The sequence below is a fragment of the Malurus melanocephalus genome, unplaced genomic scaffold (genome assembly GCF_030028575.1).
Source record: "Malurus melanocephalus ecotype Western Australia unplaced genomic scaffold, MMel_1.1 scaffold_999, whole genome shotgun sequence".
NCBI lineage: Eukaryota > Metazoa > Chordata > Aves > Passeriformes > Maluridae > Malurus > Malurus melanocephalus.
In genome coordinates, this window is record NW_026624231.1 from 13,683 (window position 1) to 34,734 (window position 21,052).

Below are 21,052 nucleotides of genomic sequence, written 5' to 3' on the forward strand. Positions count from 1 at the left end.
TGTCCCCTGGGGCAGAAGCCAGCTGGGAATGGGCCTAGGGGTGGCACCTCCTCACAAGGTTGGTGACAGACCCAAGGTGACTGATCCCTCCTCTGCCAGGAGGAAACCACATTTCATTTAGTTTGGAATCTCCAGTTGGACCTTTTTCATCCTTTCCCTCAAGACTGCTTAGAGTTCCTCATGCCTCCCATGGTCCTTCATGGATTGAAGTTCTTGCCATGGAACTTCTTCCAATGGAAGTGGAACAAAGCAGTCTCTCAGTGCCCAGAGTTATGAGAAGCTCTGCCGAAAGAGAAAATTCTGAGCATCTGCCCTAGTGGAAGGTGTCCCTGCCCATGGCAGTGGATGAAGTGGAATGAGCTTTAAGGTCCCTCCATCCAAAATGAGTCTGGGATTCTCTGGAAATTGGTTTGGAAATGGAGGGGCTCTGCAGGGAGCTGCAACACCTCGTCAATCCCGGTCAGGTCTCCAGGAGCAGGCATCCACCACCCTTGCCTTTTCCTGTGTCCCTCCACGGGATCTCCCTCATCAAACTGGAAAGCAAAGCCAGGAGACCAGTAAGAAACACACCTGAGCTGATCTTGGCTCGCAGACAGCCACCATGAGGCTGTGACAAGCTGTTTGCTTATTCCCAGCCTGGCCGATAATGATTTATTCAGTGTATTCGTGGCACTTTTGTTTCTCACCTTGGTGTTGTTACTTGCTGAGAGCTTACAGAGGTGGAGCAGCACATGAAGATTAACTCAGACCAAAATGTTTATTTTCCCAACAGTTTAGGACAACCAGRGACGCAGCTGGAAAGAGACAGCAACAGGAAGGACCAAGGCTTGTGACGCTTGTGGTGCTCAGGAACCTGGATAAGAGAGAACCTGGCCAAACACCTGGGTCTGGCAGAGCCAGTTTTTATGTGGTGTGGGAAAACTGGGCATTAATTAACTCCAGCAGGTGACCAATGCTTTCTAGAGAGTCTTGCTGGGGCAGCTGCTTGGCCAGGTCAAAGGCTTTCATCCCCGCCTCCTGGGCCTGTAATGGGACAGAAGAAACACCCAGGAAYTGTCAGGAATTTGGCTTTTCTCACGGGGCAGTTAAATACCTGCTGACAATCAGTGCAGGAGCAGCCTGGAGCAGATCCAGCCTCCCTTTCTGAGGTGACCTGTACAAGCTACTTTACAGGAGAGCCTAAAGCTGCCAGCAGATCCCATATTTAGGATCCAGTGGTGCAGACAGGAGATTACTGACACCAGCTCCCCTTGCTGGACATCACCTCCTGTCTAATACAGCTCCTCTGAACATTCCCAAAGCTATTTCAGGGAAAAAACACCAACTGTACTGGCTCTGAGTGGAATCCTTTGTTTCTCTTGATGAAGAACTAAATAACTTCCTTTGGTAGCTCTTCCAGGGATTAGACACTCTCACGATTTGGTKTTTTTCTAATTTAAATTTGTTTGTGTCTCCCAAAAACTCTCCATAGTCATGGCTTTCTCTTAGACAATGAAGAGTCCATTAATATTTCAACACAGTATTTTTCACCATCTGTATTTTCACTCCCTTAAAACCCAGGCTGAAGAAACTCAGGGTTTTGACCTCTGATCTCAGAGGGGSCTGATTTCCAGATGGTATTTGCTCAGCACTTCCTCAAAATCAATTCTTGGTAAAGCACAGAAGTTACCAGTCACCTGTGAAATTTTTRGCCAGAAAGATACAGAAATGAAGATTCCGAACTGGAATTACAGACTCCAATAGACTGAACCTTGAACYTGGGGGTGTCTGGCTCAAGAACAGRTCTGTGAGGCCCAGGTCTTGCTCYCTGTGTAACCCCTGAGCTCACGTCTAAAGGCAGCTACACTGCCAGGATAAACCAGATAAAGGATGAACCCAGAAAATGTGGATAACTGCAGGATCCACTGGCCTGGCAGAGACCAAAACATAGGCAGTAGAACTGCCGGCCTTGACAGAGCGCAGGTAACAGAATCATGGAATAGTTTTGCTTGGAAGAGACCTTAAAGCTCATCTCATGTCCCATRACAGGGACATCTTCCACTATCCCAGGTTGCTCCAAKCCCTATCCAACCTGGCCTTGGACACTGCCAGTGATGGGGMAGYCACAGCTTCTCTGGGCAACCTGTGCCAAGSCCTCAYCACCCTCACAGGGAAGGATTTCCTCACAATATCCCACCTAAGCCCTTGGTTTGAGACTTACGAGGCACTGTCCTTGGTCACCAGTACTGTGGGCTTGGGAGAGGTGCTGGGGGACAAGAGGTCCAGGAGATAGGATGATCCCCAGGGCAGTTGGCCATTCTCCTGAACCCTTTTAGACACAACCTACCTTGGCTAAATCCAGGCCCAGGTAATGGATCATGGCCAGGGCATGCAGGACTCGGGCTCTTTCCCCGGGATGTTGCAGTGGTCCCTGTTCCCGGACTTTCAGCACACCCCACAGCACCCGTGTTCCTTCCTCACGCTGGGCTTCGGCTGCATGGAGAAAGAAATTATCCTGATGGATGSATTTGTGCAAGAGAATAGATTCAAAACTTCCCAGCTGGCTCTTCTGGGCCATTTCTCCACCATTTTTTGGCCACTTTTTGTCATTTTTTCACCATTTTTTCTCCATTTTCCCTCCCAGTATAAACCTAGACAGCAGGGTGGGGTGGCTCTGGCACAGGCTGTCCAGAAAAGATGTGGCTGCCCCATCCATGGAAGTGTCAGGCCAGGTTGGATGGGGCTTGGAGCAACTGGGCTAGTGGAAGGTGTTCCTGCTCAGGACAGGGAGTGGAATTAGGTGGACCTCCAGGCCCTTCCCACTCAAACCAGTCTGGGATTCTATGATCTCACTCCATGCAAATTCCATGTCCATGAAGAAGACTCCTTTCATCCCATCAGTGTTTGTGTTGATCAGCCTTTAGAGAAAATGTGGAGTCACAATAGCTGCAGAAAAATAACTACTTTTGTACTCCTGTCACATCAAAGATGGTCTCTTTAGCCCTGCCTTGGTGTGGCTCCTACCCTGGGAACTTCTGATGGAGATAATGCCAACAAATGGGATTTACAGAAATATGTGTCTTATAATCACAGAATCCCAGACTGCTCTGGGTTGGAAGGGACCCTAAAGATCATCTAATTCCAACCCTCTGCCATGGGCAGGGACACCTTCCAGTGGACCAGGTTGCTCCATGCCCTGTCCGACCTGTCATTGAACATTCCATGGAATGAAGAGAAATTGTTATTCCCTTTACGAACAATGTCCTTATCAGCACAGATGGCAGAAAGGAGCCTAGGACCAGAGTCTGGTCTGGTTTCAGTGGAGCCCAAGGGAGTACCAGAGGTGAATTGATGCTTCCTGCACCTTTATGTGCCAGTGAGAGACTCCCTAGTCTTTCTCCCAAAAGTATTCTCCTGATTAATAAATCCAATTACCTGTACAGGCTATTCCATCAAGTCCTACTGCTCCAGAAGGGAGCTGTACCCCACCTAAGTGAGCTGAAATGTCACATCAATTATTAAAGGGATATGAAGGAGCAGCAGAGAAATGAGAATGTTCAAAYATCAAGTTGCACCAAGGGAGGTTTACTTTGAATATCAGGAAGAAACTTTTTCATGGAAAGGCATGTAAAGCTTTGGAACAGGCTGCCCAAGGAGATGGTRGAGTCACCATGCCTGTAAGTGTTCAGAAAACATGTGGATGTGGCATTKGGGATGCGGGTTAGTGGTGAACAGGACAGTGATGGGGGAATGGTTGGACTTGATAATCTTAAAGGTCCTTTCTAATGCRTATGATTCCATGATTCCATGAATCAAATTTTGCTTTGCTCCAGTCAGTGCCAAGGGAGCTCTGAAATGAGCAACGCAAGCAGAAAGGGCAAAGCTGGGTTTCCATGGAACACCCTCATTCCTGAGGTGGCCTGTGACAATCTGCCGAGAACCGACATCAAGAACACYTAGCATTCTCATTAAATTCAGCCTCTGGAAACACCATGCCACCCCAATGCTGCCAACATGACCCWTAGGGTGCAGGGATTTTTTAACCCCTCACTTTCCCAAAGGTTTTGGAGTAACAGCAGCTCTTACTCATTCCATCCTGTGCATCTTCCACATCCTCGGAGAATGGGGATCCTTCTGTGTGGGCCTGGAGAAGTTGCTGGTGCCCATGCAGGGAACTCAGCAGCCAGGCATGCCAGAGGCTGCTCACCTGGCAGGAAGCACGGCAATTATTTCACTTCTGTGAAGCCCTGGTATTCAGTTGTTCACCAAACAATGTCCCTGCACGAGCTGTCCCCTTCACATGCCTGCAGGTCACTGAACCAGGCTGGATGTTCCTGGAGGCATCATGCTGTTCCTCTACCACACAGACCCAGCTGGAATCGCTCAGTTCTACAGCTGATTAGGGATTTTCACCAAACTTGAACAAATCTAACCAAAATATTCACCAAAAGCTAGTTGAGGWGAAGTTTGGGACAAGAATGGTGGTGGATTTTGTAGCTGTCAAAGCCTTMATTTCACAAAAAATGATTTAAACAAATGAAAGATTATTTTTTTTAGCTATTAAATCAATTAGATAATCATTACTTTCCTTGCTTGATCAATCAATTCTGAAAATCTTTTATCAGGGTAACTTTAAATCGATTCCCAGTAATTTTACAGTGGCTCATTTGTATCCCACTCTTCCCTGGCYTTGGGAACTCCTTGGAGACCCTCTGTATGGTGGGACTCTAACCTCTGGCACAGGGAATTTAGTARCAAAGCTGGTTTTTAACAAGGTTTGGCTGCCTAAACTGAAGASAGTTTATGAAGAATTTTTAATTGATTATGGGATTTATGTCTCATGGTTTTAACTCACAGAATTATGGAAGTATGAAAAGGGTTTCCGGGATTGATCCTAAAAGGCAACACTGACACCATCCCATTGAAAAGAAATGGGGAAAACATTGGAAAGAGCATTAAAAAAATCTGAGAAAAACACAGAGGATGATTTTTGGTTCTACCAACCTCAGTATAAAGCGAGTTTGCTGTATCCATGTTATTCTGGTGGAAGAAAGTGTTGGCCATGTGGAAGTAACCTCCAGAAAGCTCAACAGAGTCTAGTCCAAACTCAGCAGTAGCCAGGTAAACCTRAAATCAATATTGAACAAAAAATAARCGCCACAAGATTCATGTTCTTGACAAACCCAGGAAGTTKTTCATTGTGGATTAATAATATTGCAAATATTCAGGATTTTTAATGTTAAAGTTATACCTGATTGTGATTGGAAAACACTGCTAAAGGAATGAGATCCAAAAGTCTGTATTTTGGGGTTTATGCAAAAGAATGAGGCACTAAAACTGTTAYTTTTGGGGCTTATCCATAGGAACGAGGTACTAACAAGCTGTATTTTGGGGGTTATGTAAAGGAATGAAGTATAAAATCTCTATTTGGCAGTTATCCATGGGAATGAGGTACTAAAGAACTGCATTTTGAGGTTTATCCATAGGATATATACTTAGTTCACAGAAGTTATCCATAGGAACGTACTAAAAAGCTGTATCTTGGGGTTTGATCCATGGGAATGCAACACCCTAAATCCCCCCTGGCTGGCACAGAGGCACATGCTCAGTGCATTTTCTAAAAATCCCAAGGCAGATTTCCCACCTCTCCCTGTCTCCCTGTGCCACCTGTCCATCCCAACTCTCCCAAAGCCAATCCTGTCCATCCCAACTCTCCCAAAGCCAATCCTGCTGCTTTCTCAGCCCCCTGCCAAGCCCATTCACGCCCCGGAGCCCCAGAGGAGCAGTGAGAAGGCAGAGGAGCATTCCAGCTATTCTGAGCTGGCATGTGATCCTCAGCAGATCCCAGACATGCAGCCAAGGTCTAGGCAGGTCCTGAACTTGCTAAGAGCAAAAAACTTCTTTCCTGGTACCATTTCAGGCACCACATTTAAGAAATCTTAAAAAAGAAAAGGGATTTTGGAAATCTCCCAAACCTTTAGGGGAGATTTCTTTGGGGGAATCTCGAATTCCCAAAGGTTTTCTAGACTAAGCAAAGACAGGGCTGTGTGTTATAATAGGGTCTAATTCTTCTCCCTCTGTGTCATCATTTACACCCACACAAAGCCACTATCAAATTCCACAGGAGTGGGGATGCATCACTCGGCACTGGATAAATTTAGTATACATGGGACAGAAATAGGATGTGGAGAAGTTCATCTGGCTTTGGAGGATCAAATGACAGGCAAAGCATCGTCAGGAACATGGTTGGCAATGACCACTTCCAATGAAATAAACTGTTCTCATGGCTAAAGAGGAGGAATTGGGGAAAATGTGATTGAACCAGATATTGAAATAGGGAAATAAGGCATTAATTAAATAACAGGTGACAGATCTGGGAAAGTAYTGAGGGAAATAACAGCCAAAATGTAAATTATCTATGGATAAAAAGCACCTCCATCAGTCTGGGGCAGGAAAGTCTGGGCAATCTCAGCACCAKAATGAAGCTGATGGAGAAATTTTTAGGGAGAAGCAGTAWAGACAAGGAGTGTGAGGAGCAYATGAGGAGTGGCTGAGGGAGCTGAGGAGGCTCAGTCTTAAAAAAGGAGGCTCAGAGGGACCTTCTCCCTCTCCACAACTCCTTGACAGGAACGTGCAGTCAGGTAGGGGTTGGGCTCTGCTCCCATGGAATAAGGGACAAGACAGGAGGAACTGGCCTCAAGATGTGCCAGGGGAGGTTCAAGGCAGGGTATTGGGAAAATTTCTTCTTGGAAAGGGTGGTCAGGTTTTGCAACAGGCTGCCCAGGGCAGTGGCTCCACCATCCCTGGAGCTGTTCAAAAAACATATAGATGTGGCACTTGGGGACATGAGTTAGGGGTGGACCTGACAGTGCTGGGGGACTGGTTGGACTAATTGATCATGGAAGGTTTTTCCAACCTTAGTGATCCCATGATTCTCTGTCATTTCACAGGAATAGGGATAACGGGCAAAACATAACTTTGGCTCACATATGGATCCACAAGTGCCTCAGATCTATCCAGTTCAGGTGTTTGTAAAGTGAATCCTCTCAGGATCCCAAATCCGCCTGCTGGCATTTCCATAACARTCTGGAGAAGGAATTAAAATGGAAGTGTTCCTTTTTTCTTGGGACTTACATCATTGGCCAGGTGATACAAAGCCTGGTCCAGSTTTCCTTCAGCAATAGAGAAAAGCCCTAGCCCACGGTGTAACTTAGACTGAAGAGCAGCACTGCAGTCTGGGCTTTGGAGGACGATCCACTGGGCTTGAGAGAGATACTTGGCTGCCTGTCGGAGATGGCCAGTGCCTGGAATGACATGTCAGAATAATCAGGGAAATAAGGAGGATAAAAAGCATTCTTTAATCTGGAAAGTCAGAGAATACTGCTGGCTGTCYGTTTGGGGTAGCTTGATAAGGAGATGCAGTTTAGGGATTCCCCACTTCTTTCTCAAGTGCTTCGGAGTAGCCCAGGTGTCCAAAGTCTCACTTACAGACAGGTAAATGTGTAGGGAGCTACAAAAGGAGCCAGAAACCACAAAATTCCAGACTGGTTTGGGTTGGAGGGGACTTCAAGCTCATCCTGTTCCACACCCTTGCCACATCCCAGGCTGCTCCAATCCCCATGCAACCTGGCCTTGGACACTTCTAAGGATGAAGCAGCCACAGCTTCTATGGGCAACCTRTGCCAGGGCCTCACCACCCTCACAGGGAAGGATTTCTTCCCAGTATCCCATCTAACCCTGCTCTCTGGCAGTGGACAGCCATTCCCCCTTGYCCTGGCACTCCAGACTCTTGTCCCAAGTCCCTCTCCAGCTCTCTTGGAGCCCCTTTAGGCCCTGGAAGGGGCTCTAAGGTCTCCCTGGAGGCTTCTCTTCTCCAGGTGTACACCTCTAGCTCTCCCAGCCTGGTTCCATGGCAGAGGGTTGCACCCAATCTCTCTGGAACATGTGGTCCAGGCAGGTTCACTCCAGGCAGGAACTGATGACTCGTACCTTATCACACTGGAATTACTCACAGGATTTTTTCTCCCTGCTCTCACCACGCCATTTACGACAACCCCTGAGCCAGCTCTGTTGTGCCAGYGGAGCACTGTGTGTGCTCCTGGAATGGCAGTGATTTACAGGGATCTCTCTTGCAGGGAGAGGAGCTCCCATGCCCTCATTTGCCATGTTTTCCAAAGCACACAACAAGAAAAAGCTCTGATCGGGTAGAGCAAGATTTGTGAATGAACCAGGGAGTTCTTTGAGTGCAATGGCCTCTGAAATGTTTGCTGGTTCTCTGAGATAAGAGAACAACCAACCACCCTYGGGAATTTAATACTTTGGAGAGTCATTTGAGGCCACAAAGGTAAAGAACAGATTTTCATATGGCTTGTCTTGTGGGAATTGGTGGACTGGCAGACCTGCCTTCATTGATCTCCTAAGCAATTCTTTTCCCCAGAGCCACAGAAAAGCGGTGGGAGGGGTGTGTTGTGTGTGTGGGGGATGGCTCAAATCTCTGCAACACCGAGGCAGAGCAGGGCCCAGATATGTTCCTTCCCAGATAAATGGCAGAAGGAAACCAGAAACCTGAGCTGGGAGGCCTTGCCCTTGCCAGCATTCCCATGTAGACAATGCTCACCCGTGGAGGCCTCAGCCAGGAGCAGATAAATGGGCACAAGCTGCACGGAGCTGGAGCCAAACACCCGGGAGCTGAAGCGCAGGGCCTGCAKTGCTGCAGGAATTGCTTCCAGGGGCTTCCCTGCCCACACAAACCCCTGGGCTGTGCTCAATGCCACCGCAATGAGGGATTCCTGCATGGAAACAGAGCAGGGGCAGAGTGAGAAAACACAGGGAGAAAGGAAATTGCAGAACCCCACCAGAATTTGGGTTGGATTAACCTCAAAGCCCATCTCATCCCATCCCCTGCCATGGGACACCTTCCCATAGACCAGGTGGTGACAGATGCACAGGCTCTTTTTAAAATTGAGTTTTCAAATTGTAAAGCAGCAATGATAATGTAGTTTGTGGCTGTAATTAATAGATACACATTAAAGCTGTCATATTACAGCATATTAGAGTCTGGCTCCATTCCTGCTCTGAGCAGAAACAGTTTTGGACATCCTCACAGGTCATGTGGTGTCTCCTGAGATGAAGAATCTTTTACGCCTCCTGACAAGGGCTCATAAGGCTGCAGCAATAAAAGCTGTGAAGCACAGAAAATGATCATCACAAGACCAGAAAGRAGATTAGAGCCAGGGGACTCCATTGTGACTCAGAGCCAGCCAARCCCCATGGTGCCAGCACGGCACAGCTCCAGCTGCTGGAGACATGGCCAGGGAGTGAGGAGAGAGCTCCTCACAGGGAGCTGCAGCTTCAWCCCACCCTATCCTGGCTGGTTCTGGACTGGGATTTTGTGTGCAGTCTGAAAACTGGTTAAAATTAGAACGTATTACACTCAGCAATTCCATCCCCAGGTGGRGCTGGTGGTGCAGCAGCTTCTGCAGTGTTTGGGTTCGACAGGATCCATAATTYACCCTGTACTTATCCATGTATTGCTGCTCCCTGCCTTACGCTGTTCCTACCAGTCCACACCATTTGGCCTCTCCACCATTAGCAGCAGCTGATGTAGTCTGCAGTTCCACAAACAGATCTCTATCCCAATGCTTGCTCACTGCCAGRAGCTGTGCATGTTGTGCCCTTACAGGGATGCCAAGGAAAAAGCATCTGGATCCTTGCAGAACCACAGAATCCCAGAAAGATTTGGATTGGGAGGGGGCTTAAAGCTCATCTTTTGCACCCCCTGCCATGGGAAGAGACGTGTTCCACTAGACCAGGTTGCACAAAGGCCTATCCAGTCAGCTCCTAATACTTCTCCATCAGCTTTTCCCAGCAGTGGTGCAGCAGGAAAGGTGCCTGGGAAGCAGTGGTGCTGCTGCAGAGTGCAGGAGTGCTGCCCTGGTTTTCTTAGTGGGACCATGAGAAAACACCAGCTCACCCCTTTATTACCCTCTAGCTGGGGCTTAGCTGGGCAGAGACATCAATCCCAGAGCTCTTGGAGGCCAGGTTTTGGCATTTTGCTGAGCTCAAACKGCATGGAATGAAGCAGAGAGTTGTGCCATGGGTGAAGGAGCAACTCCAGGACAGGGAAGCTCTAGGACAGCCTGTGAGTGTTTCCTAGATATGCTGGCTGAGGTAAAGATAACCTAATTTACCTTATTGGATGAATGAGATCTTCAAAGAACACAGCCCAGAGCAACAGCCCCTGCTCCAGTAAGGAGAGCCAAGAGCCAGGAAACACAGTGCCTATTCCTGAGGTGTCAGAATATGGAGAGGAGAAAGGCAGGTTTTCCAGAGAAGCTGTAGCTGCCCCATCCCTGGATGTGTCCAAGGCCAGATTGGACTGGCCTTGGAGCAACCTGGTCTTGTGGAAGGTCTACCTGCYCATGACAAGGGGTGGAATGAGATGGACTTTTAAGGTCTCTTCCCCAAACCTTTCCGGGATTCTATGAAACACAAACTGTGTCCAGGGAGAGGGTGGTGCCCAGGAGAAAACCAGCACATGCTTGGGGTAGCAGCAGGAAAAGCTGGTATTTCTCAGGCTGCTTTTTCTGTCTGTGACAGTCTGGTGCAACCAGTGCAGGCCCTGGTCTGTGGGCATCACTCAGATTGGCATCTGGGAGGTGCTGGAGATTGGGATCATTCTTTTTTTACTCCTTGTCAATGGGATCATTGCTGCTTCCCCTGGCCTGAAACATCTGCAGTGAGGACAAGCTGGGGGTTGGGCTCTGGTACAGCATCCAGGACGGAAAGGAAGGGCAGGAGGCAAGAGGAGCCCTGGAGCAGTGAATATTTCCTGCCACAATTCCAAGCCTTGGGGGATGGTTCCCTTTGGCCCTGAAGAGCCCTGGARGAATGGTTCCCTTTGGCCCTGCCCTGGTTTCCCCCTCACCTCTGGCCCTTTGGGCTCTTTCCATGGGTGTTGCAATTTGAGGTTTCTCTGAACTTCTCTGAAAATGGCCCCTTGCAGTTTTTGGGGTTTGCGGGGGCTGAGGACCCTAGCTCTGCTCCAGATGGGAGCAGGGGATTGGGAACACACTCAGGGTTCAATGTCACATCCATTATTCACTCTCAGGCAGCAAAACCAACGGTGTGTCTGAAGAAATGCATATTTCAGGAGCAGGGAAGGCTCCAGTGAGCTGGAGCAGCCAGAGCAGTGCTGGGGCTGGCTGGTCTCGGATCTTTTCCCATGCCTAGGGGCTGTGGGGAGCTGACATCATGGAGGCAGGTGAGGTTCTTCTCCAAACAGAAACTTGGAGTTCTGTCAGTTTGGAGGTACTGTCTGCAGGCACCCCCCGGCTACATCGACAGAAGCAGATTTCTATCAACAAAGCATTGGCACACAGAAGAGGAATGAAACTCATAAAACCTACTGGCTCCCTGCTCCTTGAGCCACAGGGCATTTGGATGTGCCCAGGTTTCCCTGTGACCTGACTAAGGCTGGAGCTCTGTGTTTTCTAAACAAACACAGGGCAGGAGTGGGTGAAATGCAGCAGAAATGTTCAAAGAGCAGCAAACCCATGGGCAGGCTTTGGGCAGGTTTTTTCTCTGGTTACCATGACACTGCAGAGCTTTTCCCTCAACTCCAACGGTCTTTTTTTGCATAGAATCCCAGATTGCTTTGGGTTGAAGGAACCCTAAGGCTCATCTCATTCTACCCCATGCCATGGGCAGGGATACCTTCCACTATCCCAGGCTGCTCCAAGCCCCATCCAGCCTGGCCTTGGACCCTTGCAGGGAGGGGGCAACCACAGCTTCYCTGGGCAACCTGTGCCAGGGCCTCACCACCCTCACAGAGAAGAACTTTTTAAAGCACTTTCCTTGGATCTGGAATAGGAATGTGATGCAGCCAGTGAGACATGGCACTAAATAATTTCCCCTTCTCCCAACACCYCTGAGGCAGCCCAGGCCCAGTGTGGCTGCTCCAAACCCTGCTGGACACAAAGGGACTTTCCCTCTTGCTGGGAAAGCCAGCAGGTAACRGAGGGATTTCCACTGTCTCCCTGCTTTCTTTGGAGAGAAGGATAGCAAAGTGTCCCAGACTGTAGCAAAGCACAGATTGTTCTTAGAATCTTTTGTGTTTAAATAGGCTGGAGACAAAGGTCAAAGAACAGATGTTGTTAAGGATTGGTTAGGAGCCTGTAAAAACCTCCTCTTCAAAAAAAAACTCCAGAGTCTGCTCTCTCTGCCTTGCTCATGGAACCGTTTCCAACCCAGGCTCCAGACCCAGGCTGCTGTTTGCTAACCCAGTGTGAACCCCAATAAAATTACTTTCTCTCTACCAGCCCCACCTTTCCTGCTGTCTTTCCCTTCACACAATTAAACCAGCTGATTAACTTCCAGCTAATGAAGGAGCACATCCCTCAGCTGGCAGCCACGTGGCCTGTCGGAATGTATGGGGATAATTTTAGTTGCTATAAAGCCAGTGATGTAATCAGTGTCAACATCGGTGTTCAATGACTGGGGAGTTTCTTGGAACAGCTTCAAGCACTTCTAGATACAAAATCCTGCCACACCCATTGACATGCATTGTAACCTTCCTTGCAGGTTTTATAAAGGAACTACTTCAACAGAACCTGTAACTAAGGAGGTTTTGCATTTTTCCTTTGGGACCCACTGGCCTGACACACCTTCTGTGGACTTTGCTCCACAGTCTCACCCGGGATTTTCAGCCAGCCAGGAGTTTCCAAACCAGCCTGTGATGTCATTGCCTAGTTCCTGTAAAACCAAAAGGAACCTGCTGCCTAAAGTCTGTCACGAGCTCTCACCAAGCAGGACTTTTGCCTTTGGACCTCCTCTTTCTGGAAGCTCCCAAGAAAGGTGACAGCAACAAGCTGGGCCCCCAAATCCCACAGCTGGGGCAGAAACACCTTAAAAATAATAATTCATGTAAAATTCAAAAGATTTGGGATGTTCTCCTTAGTGGCACCCTTGGATTGTTCCCAGCCCACTGTCTGCTGCCCCATTATTCTGTGTCTGGGAGCTGTTATAGAGGGAAAATTTATTTCCATAGAGAGTTTCAGGAGCAGATGCACCTAGGTGGGTTATTTTAGCAACAATGTGGAACAGCAGCTCCTGCCACTCCATAAACAGAAAAARAAGGAGTTGCAAACTACTGGGGCTAGAAAGGAACTGCACATCTGCACCTCCCTGAGGCCTGATGGAAATAAAAGGCTGCAGTTAGTGGGAAAGGGTGTTCCAAGTTGGCCTGGAAAACAAAGGGAAGGGACTTGGTTTCTTTGCCCCCTCTGCTCTGGGAAAGGGGATTCCCTCCCATCAAACAACTTGGAAGAAGCAAAACTCAGCTGGATCGTGGACTAAGCTGGCAGGGTGGTAAATCCATGATTGCTGCTGCCTGAGGAAGCTCAGGACACCAAGTAAGCACAGTGGAAAAGGTCAGAGGCTTGGAAATCATAGAGAGGATGCTCCTATTCCCCTTATTCTTGAGGTTTTGTTTAAAAAAAAAAACAACCCAAACCTCTGCAACCAAGTTCCAAATCAACCAAGGAGGTGTCATTCTCTTCCTTGGAAGCATCCAGAGGGAGGAATTCTAAAGGGGTGGTTTAGAAGGCAAAAGCTCTATTTTGTTTTAGGCAAGAAATTCCTTCTAGTTTTATAGGAATTGGGCAGTGACAACCCAGGCTGGTTTGGAGACTCCTGTGTGGCTGAAAATTCCAGGTGAGCCCAGTCTGCCCCTGGTGTGTCCCACCGTGCACAGCCAGGTTAGGGAGAGGAGTTGGAATTCCTTCCMTGGCAGCACTCTGAAGTGGTGCTTGTTCCTCCTGCACCCACCTGCCTCCTCAGCAGCTCCTCCTTGCCATATTTTCTGTCTTTTTCGGAACGGAAACAGGGCTGGGGCCTGAGGACTGGGATGAGCCGGTGGCAGATATGGCCGTGGATGCTGATCCAATCTGTTCTCTGGTGGGAGACATCGCTGGCAAGACAAGGAGAGAAGGATACTGGTACTTGCTGGGATATGATATAAAGGAAGATTATTCCCTGCTGTTTCACCACAAGAATTACCCACAGCCCCTGGGCTGCTTACAGGGCACCCAATACAYGGTATTTCCAAATGTTTCCATTCCACAGTGCTGTCCTGCCATGTCCACACAGTCCACTGTGTTAAAATCCTTATTTAAATCTCCCTCTGAACTCCTGATATAGCTGGTTTGAGCAAATCCCTGGATTATAATACTGAAGAAACAAAACCCCCAAACCAACCAGGTCACTGTGGGAACAGGGAATGTTCTGGAACTCAGTGACTGCTTTGACAGCATGTAAAGGATATTTGTGTGATACWCCAGAGCACCTGTCTCTGCTCCTCGCCTGTTGCAGAAGCTGCTAGGAAGGGAGAAGGACATTCCAGGTGAGCATGCCCACTCCAGTTCCTGCTGCCCTGCTGGCTGAACTCTACACTGGGCCCTCTCCAGGCTCCATCTGAGCTCTGGTCCCTGCCTCCTGAGCCCATCCCTGCCTGCTGAGCTTGTACCAGATCTCATCCCTGTGTCCTGGGCCTTATGGGGTTTGTCCCTGTGTACTGAGCCTCAACCCAGGGATAATCCTGAGCCTCTTGCCTGTGTCCCTGACCACATCCCTGGCTCTGTTCATCTCTCTGTCCCTGTTCTGGGCCTGTTCTGGCCTCCTATGCTTCATCCTGGGCCTTCTCCACATGTCCTGAGCCTCATCCTGGGGCTGGTTCCTGCTTCCTGTGCCTCACCCTGGGCCTTCTTCCATTACCCTGAGCCTCATCCTGGGGGCAATCCCTGTCTCCTGCCCTGTCCCTATGTTCCAGACCACATGCCCTGTCTCTCAGCYCTTGTCCTGAGCCAATCCCTGCCTCCGGGCCCTTCTCATGCATCCTGAGCCTTGTCCTGTGCCTGTTCCTGCCTTTCGTGCCTCATCCTTGCTGTGGGACAAGGCCTGCCTCTCATCCTGTTCCAGGTCTGTTCCTTCCTCCTCCTTCCTGGGCCTCATCCTGAATCCTAAGCCTTATCTCAAGCTTTCTGCCTGAGATCCGAGCCTCACCCTGGAGCTAATCCCTGTCTCCTGCCCGCTCCCTGTGCCCTACACCTCATCCCACCGCCTGGACCTGCCCCCGGTGTCTCTCACCAGTAGTAGGTGAGGCGACAGCCGGGGCAGCGCAGCGGGGCGGTTCGGGCCCCGCAGAGCTCGCAGCGCGGCGCTCCCGCCATGGCCGCCCCCGAACCCCGGTACGGCCCCGTTGCCAGGGCGACACCTCAGGAGAAGCGGGAAACGTCACTTCCGGCAAACATGACGGCCGCGCCGGTGTTCCGTTGCCAGGGCGACACCTCCGCTACCGGGAGGGGACACACGTGACTTCCGGCGGGCTGGGCGCGTCAGACATGGCGGCGGCGGCGCCGGTGGCGAAGGAGAAGGACGAGGAGAACGAGGCGGAGGCGGCGGCGGCTGAGGGCCGGGTGCGGGCCTGGGCGGCGGCGCAGGCGGCGCKCGGGCGGCGCGTGGCGCTGGTGACGTCGGGCGGGACGCAGGTGCCGCTGGAGGCGCGCGCCGTGCGCTTCCTGGAGAACTTCAGCAGCGGCCGGCGCGGGGCCGCCTCAGCCGAGCGGCTCGTCCGGGCCGGGTACGGCGTGTGCTTCCTGCACCGCGCCCGCTCCGCCTTCCCCTGGGCCCGCGCCTTGCCGCCGCACGGCCCCGCGCTGCTCGACGCGCTCCGCCTCACCCCGGGACCGCCGCCCGGCGTGGCCGCCGACCCCGCCGCGCTGCCCGTGCTTCTCCCCGCTCTCCGCGAGTACCAACGCGCCACTGAGACGGGCGCGCTGCTCGCCATCGAGTTCACCGGGCTCGCCGAGTACATGGCGCTGCTGCGCGCGGCCGCCCGAGCCCTGGCGCCCCTCGGTACAGGGGAAGSCCGGGCGTGAGGGGACGGGGGAAGCGGGGGCACCAAAGAATGAGGGACGGGGTGGCCTCCGGTTCGTAGGGCACAAAGCAAGAGAGGATGAAGCCCCCATAGGAGTCTCTGGTGTGAGGGAGCTCAGGAATAAGGGAACAAGGTGGTCCTGGGCGAAGGTTCAGGACGGGAAAGGATAAAGCTCTCATAGGGATCCGCAGTGGGAGAGAACAGGAGGGCCAAGAACGAAGGGATGTGATGGTTGTGAGAGGAAAGGTCGAGGGGAAAGGAGGTCCCCGGTATGGGYGAGATGATACAATGCTCTTGCGGTGGCCCCAGGTATGAGGTGACCCCAGAGCCTTTGGTACTCTGGCATGAGGGGACACGGGGGCTCCCTTGCTTAGAGGGCTCCTGGATCTCATCATGAGGGTCTGGGCTGTCCCTGTGGGCTGTTGGGGCTTGGCAGGAGGGGACAAGGCAGACCCCAGTGGAGAACAGCGTGTCTGAGGGGRCCTGAGGGTGGGGTCAGTGCTGCCCTGCTCAGGATGGTGCTGAGAGGTCCCTGAAGGGGGYCTTGTTTGGTGTGTGTGGGTGGCAGCCCGACTGATTCTGGGGTGACAGGCAAGGCCATGGCAGTGGGGGACAGCAGTCGTGTTCCCACAGGCTCCAGTGTCATGTTCTACCTGGCGGCCGCTGTGTCAGATTTCTACATCCCGGCCTCCGAGATGCCGGAGCACAAGATCCAGTCTTCGGAGGGGCCCCTGCAGGTGAGGCTCCCCTTGGCATGGCCCCCTCTGCTACCCCCCTTAGCCATACCCTCCTTGTTCCTAGGATCCTGTTCTTGAGAGCTGGCTATGGATAAAACCTTGGGAAAGCTGCAAAGCAGCAGCTTGGTTGTGTTGTCAGAGGGATGGGAGGGGGTGAACCCTGTGAAAATCCTGGAGTTGCTTTGTTCTGTTCTTATCTTGCACCTARGGTCCCAGATAAGAGGGCAGGACAGGGTCAGCCCCACTCTCCTTTGATCCAAGTTTATTTTTAGGATGGAATGASAGGGTGAGTGGTGCTGTGGGTTATCTGCAGGGCGGTCAGTGCTGCTCTTACAGCAATCAGCTTCAATACATCTGCAGTTGTGGTGTGGCACGTGAAGAGGGGCCCCTAAGGTCCTCCTGCTTTTCTGGCTTTGTCCTTTAAAGCTGCCTGTGCTTCCATGGRAATGAGGAGAGGGTGCGTCTCAGAGAGCTGGCGTGCTCCAGGAATAGTTTCTGGAGTACTTGAGTTGCTGCCKTTTGGATRGAGAGAGRCTTTGGACWAGGACCTGGARTGYCAGGACAAGGGGGAATGGCTTCAAACTCGCAGAATAGAGTCGGATTGGATATTGGGAAGAAATTCTTCCCAGTGAGGGTGGTGAGGCCCTGGCACAGGTTGCTCTAAGAAGCTCTATCTGCCCCATCCCTGGAGGTGTCCAAGGCTAGGACACCTAGGACACCTAGCCACCTAGCCACCCCAAGGTGGGGCTTGGAACAACCTGGCATAGTGGAAGGTGTCCCTGCCCATGGCAGGAGGTGGTATGAGATAGGACTTAAGGTTCCTTCCATCCCAAAYCATTCCATAACTCTGGGATTCTTCCTGCTTGTGCATATGACAGGCAACACTGCTGCACTAAATCCCACTTGGCAGTGGGAGCAGGTGGCTCTGGAATTCTTTATATAACAAATACCAAATTTATTTAATTAATTACCTTCTAAGAAGTTGCTGGGCTTCCTTCTTTATCATTAGCATCAGAAACATGTGACCCGATATGATTCCCAGGGATGGATCCAGAGGTGGGGAAGCTGGAGAACAGTCTCCTGCTTTTTCTCCCCATGCTTTGGCACTTTGATATGTTAAGGAGTTGATAGAAGGAAAGGTGAAGATGGGACTAACTGCCTGGGTTCTGGAGAGCTGAAAACTCAGATTTCTTTTTTTTTAAATCTTCTGTACTCATGTTTATATTCCCAGAGTGGGGTTAGTTCTGGTAAAGCAGAGTTCCTGTGGTCTGGCATCAGAACCCCCTGATTTTGAGCACCACATGGATCATTTAATTTGAATTTACAGTGTCATTTGAACCTTGTTTGGTAAGAACTGCTCAAACACTGCCTTGAAAAGTTCCTGGTGTAAATGGAACATGAAACAAAACTGGAATTTCCCTCTCTTCCATCCCATCTCCTATTAAAACTCCCTGTAATGTTTTTACTGATGCTATTTTTGCCTTTTCCCACTGCAGATCACAATGAAGATGGTGCCAAAAATGCTGTCACCCCTGGTCAGAGACTGGGCCCCCGAGGCCTTTGTGATTTCCTTCAAACTGGAGACAGATCCCCAGATCCTTCTGGAYAAATCTCGGCAGGCTCTGGAGAAATACCGACACCAGGTGGTGGTGGCCAATGTCCTGGAATCCCGSAGAACCTCTGTCATCATTGTCACCAGGGACTCACAGACTCCCTTATCCCTGTCTGACGAAGAAATAGCACAAGGCATGGAAATAGAGGAGAAGATTGTGAGTTACCTCCAGGGCAAGCACACGGCTTTTATAGAGAGGAAAGGCTGAGCTGCAGCTCGGACTAAACAAGGGAATTGTACAGGAGAGGGAGTGGGACTGGAGTGATTCCCTGTCCAGGTAAATAAACCAATCCCCATGGAACACTAAGGAGGGCCGTCCARCACTGTGTCACTTTTCTACAGCTTTGCCATGGCTACTGTGGCTTTGTGAAAGAAAAATACATGGAARTGAAACCATTCCAAAGGATATTTGTCCTCCTTCATAAAGGAGGAAAGGAGCTGTTTTCTGTCCAGTGGGCTGGGAGAACTGGGAGGAGGAGAAATGATGAAGGTCTCTGTATATAAAGAATTTCTTGAGTCTCCCTTTTTGAAGGTTCTTGTGGAATGGCTGGAGGAAGGAATGGGGTTTTGCAGGAGGGATATGCTGGGTTTATGACTGGAGTAGGGAATCATCTGATTGAGAGTGGGTGGTGAAACRAGAGTGGTAAAAAGGAGAATGTGGTGACAGCTATTTTGGGGAGCAGCTCTTGTGCCAGGAGAGATCCCAGGGGGGATCCCATTTTCCTACAGTTCAGGTGCTGCAGCATGCCTAAAGCAGCTGTTTCAAAGGTTTTCCTTCCATCCCAGATGGTATTTGTACGTTGCTTTGCTTCATATTCCATTTACACCAGGAAGTTTTCCACGGCTGTGTTTGGGCAGCTTTCACCAAACAAGGCTCAAGTGTCMCTGCAGAGCTCTGTAAACAAAGGCAAGGCCACATCTTGCACGGAGCACAGGGGATGGATCTGTGCTTGAGGCCAAGGTTGGAGAAAAGGAGGGGGCCCTGAGGGGGGAGGTGTCCTAGGAAGGGAATGAAGCTGGGAAAGGGTCTGAAGCACCAGGAGCAGCTGAGGGAACTTGGGGGTTCAGCCTGGAGTCAAGGAGGCTCCGAGGACCTTCTGGCTCTCCACAGCTCCCTGACAGGAGGGGACAGCCAGGTGGGGGTCAGGCTCTGCTCCCAGAGGACAAGTGGAAAYRGCCTCAAATTGTGCCAGGGGAGGTTTAGTTCGGATATTGGGATAATTCCTTCATGGAAAGGTGTTCAGGTGCTGGMACAGGCTGCCCAGGGCAGTGGTGGAGTCACCACCCCTTGTTCAAAAATAGTGTGGATGTGGCWCTTGGAAACACCATTTAGGGTAAACATGKCATGCTGGGGGAATKGTTGGACTCAATGACCTTGGAGGGCTTTTCYAACTTTAAGGATTGCATGATTCTCTGACAGCAGAAGGGGTGGCAGTGATGGACCCTGGAAGGGGAAGCTTCCTCTTGGCTGTATGGAGTTAGAACTGGAATGTTCCTGATTTTGTCTAAACCCTCTTCCAATGATTACCAACTTCAAAGCRTGTGTTCTTCGTGCCTGCAAGAAACAAAATGTGCAATTTTGTGGTAAAAACTTAACTGCAGCTCTCCTGTTGTCCGCTGTGTGTCTGCTCATGGGCTGTCCTCAAAATAAATTCACAGGGATCCTGGAAAGACAACAGTACATGGAATGCTGAAAGCCTTTCCAGAGGTGAGACTGTGCTCTGGGTAAAACCACTGAGTGTTCAGGAGGCAGCAGTGATTTTGTATAATACCAATTACCTGAAAGTGAGGTGTGCACAGAAAACAAGGAAAATAAAGCCCAAAGAGYAAGAAATGAGCACAAGTGATGGGAGAAGTCCAGGTTGGTGTGGAGGGGAGAGTTCTAAGAGAGTCAGGACGAGGAACTCACAACTTCTCTGTGGCCAGGACTGATAGGGAAGGTGAATAAGCTCCAAGAACTGCCTGTCTTCATCTCCCAGTATGTAATCAATGGGAATGTCAAGTCTGGGATTTCCCATGTCTTAGTTTGGAGTCTCTGTGGACATCAATGGGCCAGCAGGGATGAGGATATAAAAACTTGTGTAAGTTGAACRTGCCCTTGCAGGAGTGTTGGGACAAGGGGTGGGAGAAATGCCACCAGTGGGCCTTAAGCGGTGTCTTGGGATTTCTCTGTGAGGCTGGGAAGGAGAGGAATAATCTGAGCTTTTTGAGGAGCAGACTGGGGCAGTGGGCCCTGGGAGTCTTTGGGTTGTGCTGAACTTGGGAACACGTAGGCTTTCAGAGCTGTGTCTGCCCCTACTTGTGAAGCGCAGGTTGGGGAGACTCTTTAAGCTCAAACTGAGCCACAGCCATCCTGATCCCATGTTGGGGATGCTCCTTTTCCATGTGGGAGATTAAACCAAGCCCASAAGTGCTCCCACCCTGGCAGTGTTYGGGCACCAGCCCTCTGCAAATGCTGGTTGTAGTTGTGGTGCCTAARTTGGAAGTGGCTCCTGCAGGTCCAGGATCTGTCTTGCTTTCTGAGGATACCAGAGGGCTCAGTGGAAGGTCCTCGCTGGACTCTGCCATGTCCCTCTTCTCCATCTCYTGGCCTTCTCCTTTCTCTACCATCCCATTGTGCAGTGTCTTTAGTCAGTGAGTCAGTTCTGCAGGATGGACCCACTTTGYTCTGCAGTTCATCAATCTCATGGCATCATTCGGTGGGAAGCTCGTCTCATTATACCTTCCAACAGCCTAGGTTGCTCCAAGCYCTGTCCAACCTGGCCTGGAACACTTCCAGGGATGGGGCAG

At 50.5% G+C, this 21,052-nt stretch overlaps 2 protein-coding genes across 3 annotated transcripts; one reads left to right on the forward strand and one right to left on the reverse strand.

The window, feature by feature from the left end:
• Positions 1 to 487: 487 nt before the first annotated feature.
• On the reverse strand, positions 488 to 15,206 carry ZMYND12 (zinc finger MYND-type containing 12). Its single transcript, XM_057386578.1, has 8 exons — positions 15,124 to 15,206; positions 13,807 to 13,948; positions 8,597 to 8,768; positions 7,114 to 7,283; positions 4,984 to 5,106; positions 4,066 to 4,186; positions 2,327 to 2,472; positions 488 to 1,023 (listed from the first exon to the last, which is right to left on the reverse strand). Exons 1-8 carry the CDS (start codon positions 15,204 to 15,206, stop codon positions 904 to 906), a joined length of 1,077 nt encoding a protein of 358 aa, XP_057242561.1. The 3' UTR covers positions 488 to 903.
• A 171-nt stretch (positions 15,207 to 15,377) lies between these two features.
• Positions 15,378 to 20,369, forward strand: PPCS (phosphopantothenoylcysteine synthetase). Of its 2 annotated transcripts, none has more exons than XM_057386579.1 (3): positions 15,378 to 15,891; positions 16,547 to 16,650; positions 18,147 to 20,369. In XM_057386579.1, the coding sequence occupies exons 1-3, from the start codon at positions 15,378 to 15,380 to the stop codon at positions 18,468 to 18,470; spliced, it is 942 nt and encodes a 313-aa protein (XP_057242562.1). In that variant the 3' UTR covers positions 18,471 to 20,369. The 2 variants fall into 2 exon arrangements, with proteins under 2 accessions (XP_057242562.1, XP_057242563.1); XM_057386580.1 differs by having other exon boundaries at positions 15,432 to 15,452; positions 18,147 to 20,219.
• Positions 20,370 to 21,052: the final 683 nt, after the last annotated feature.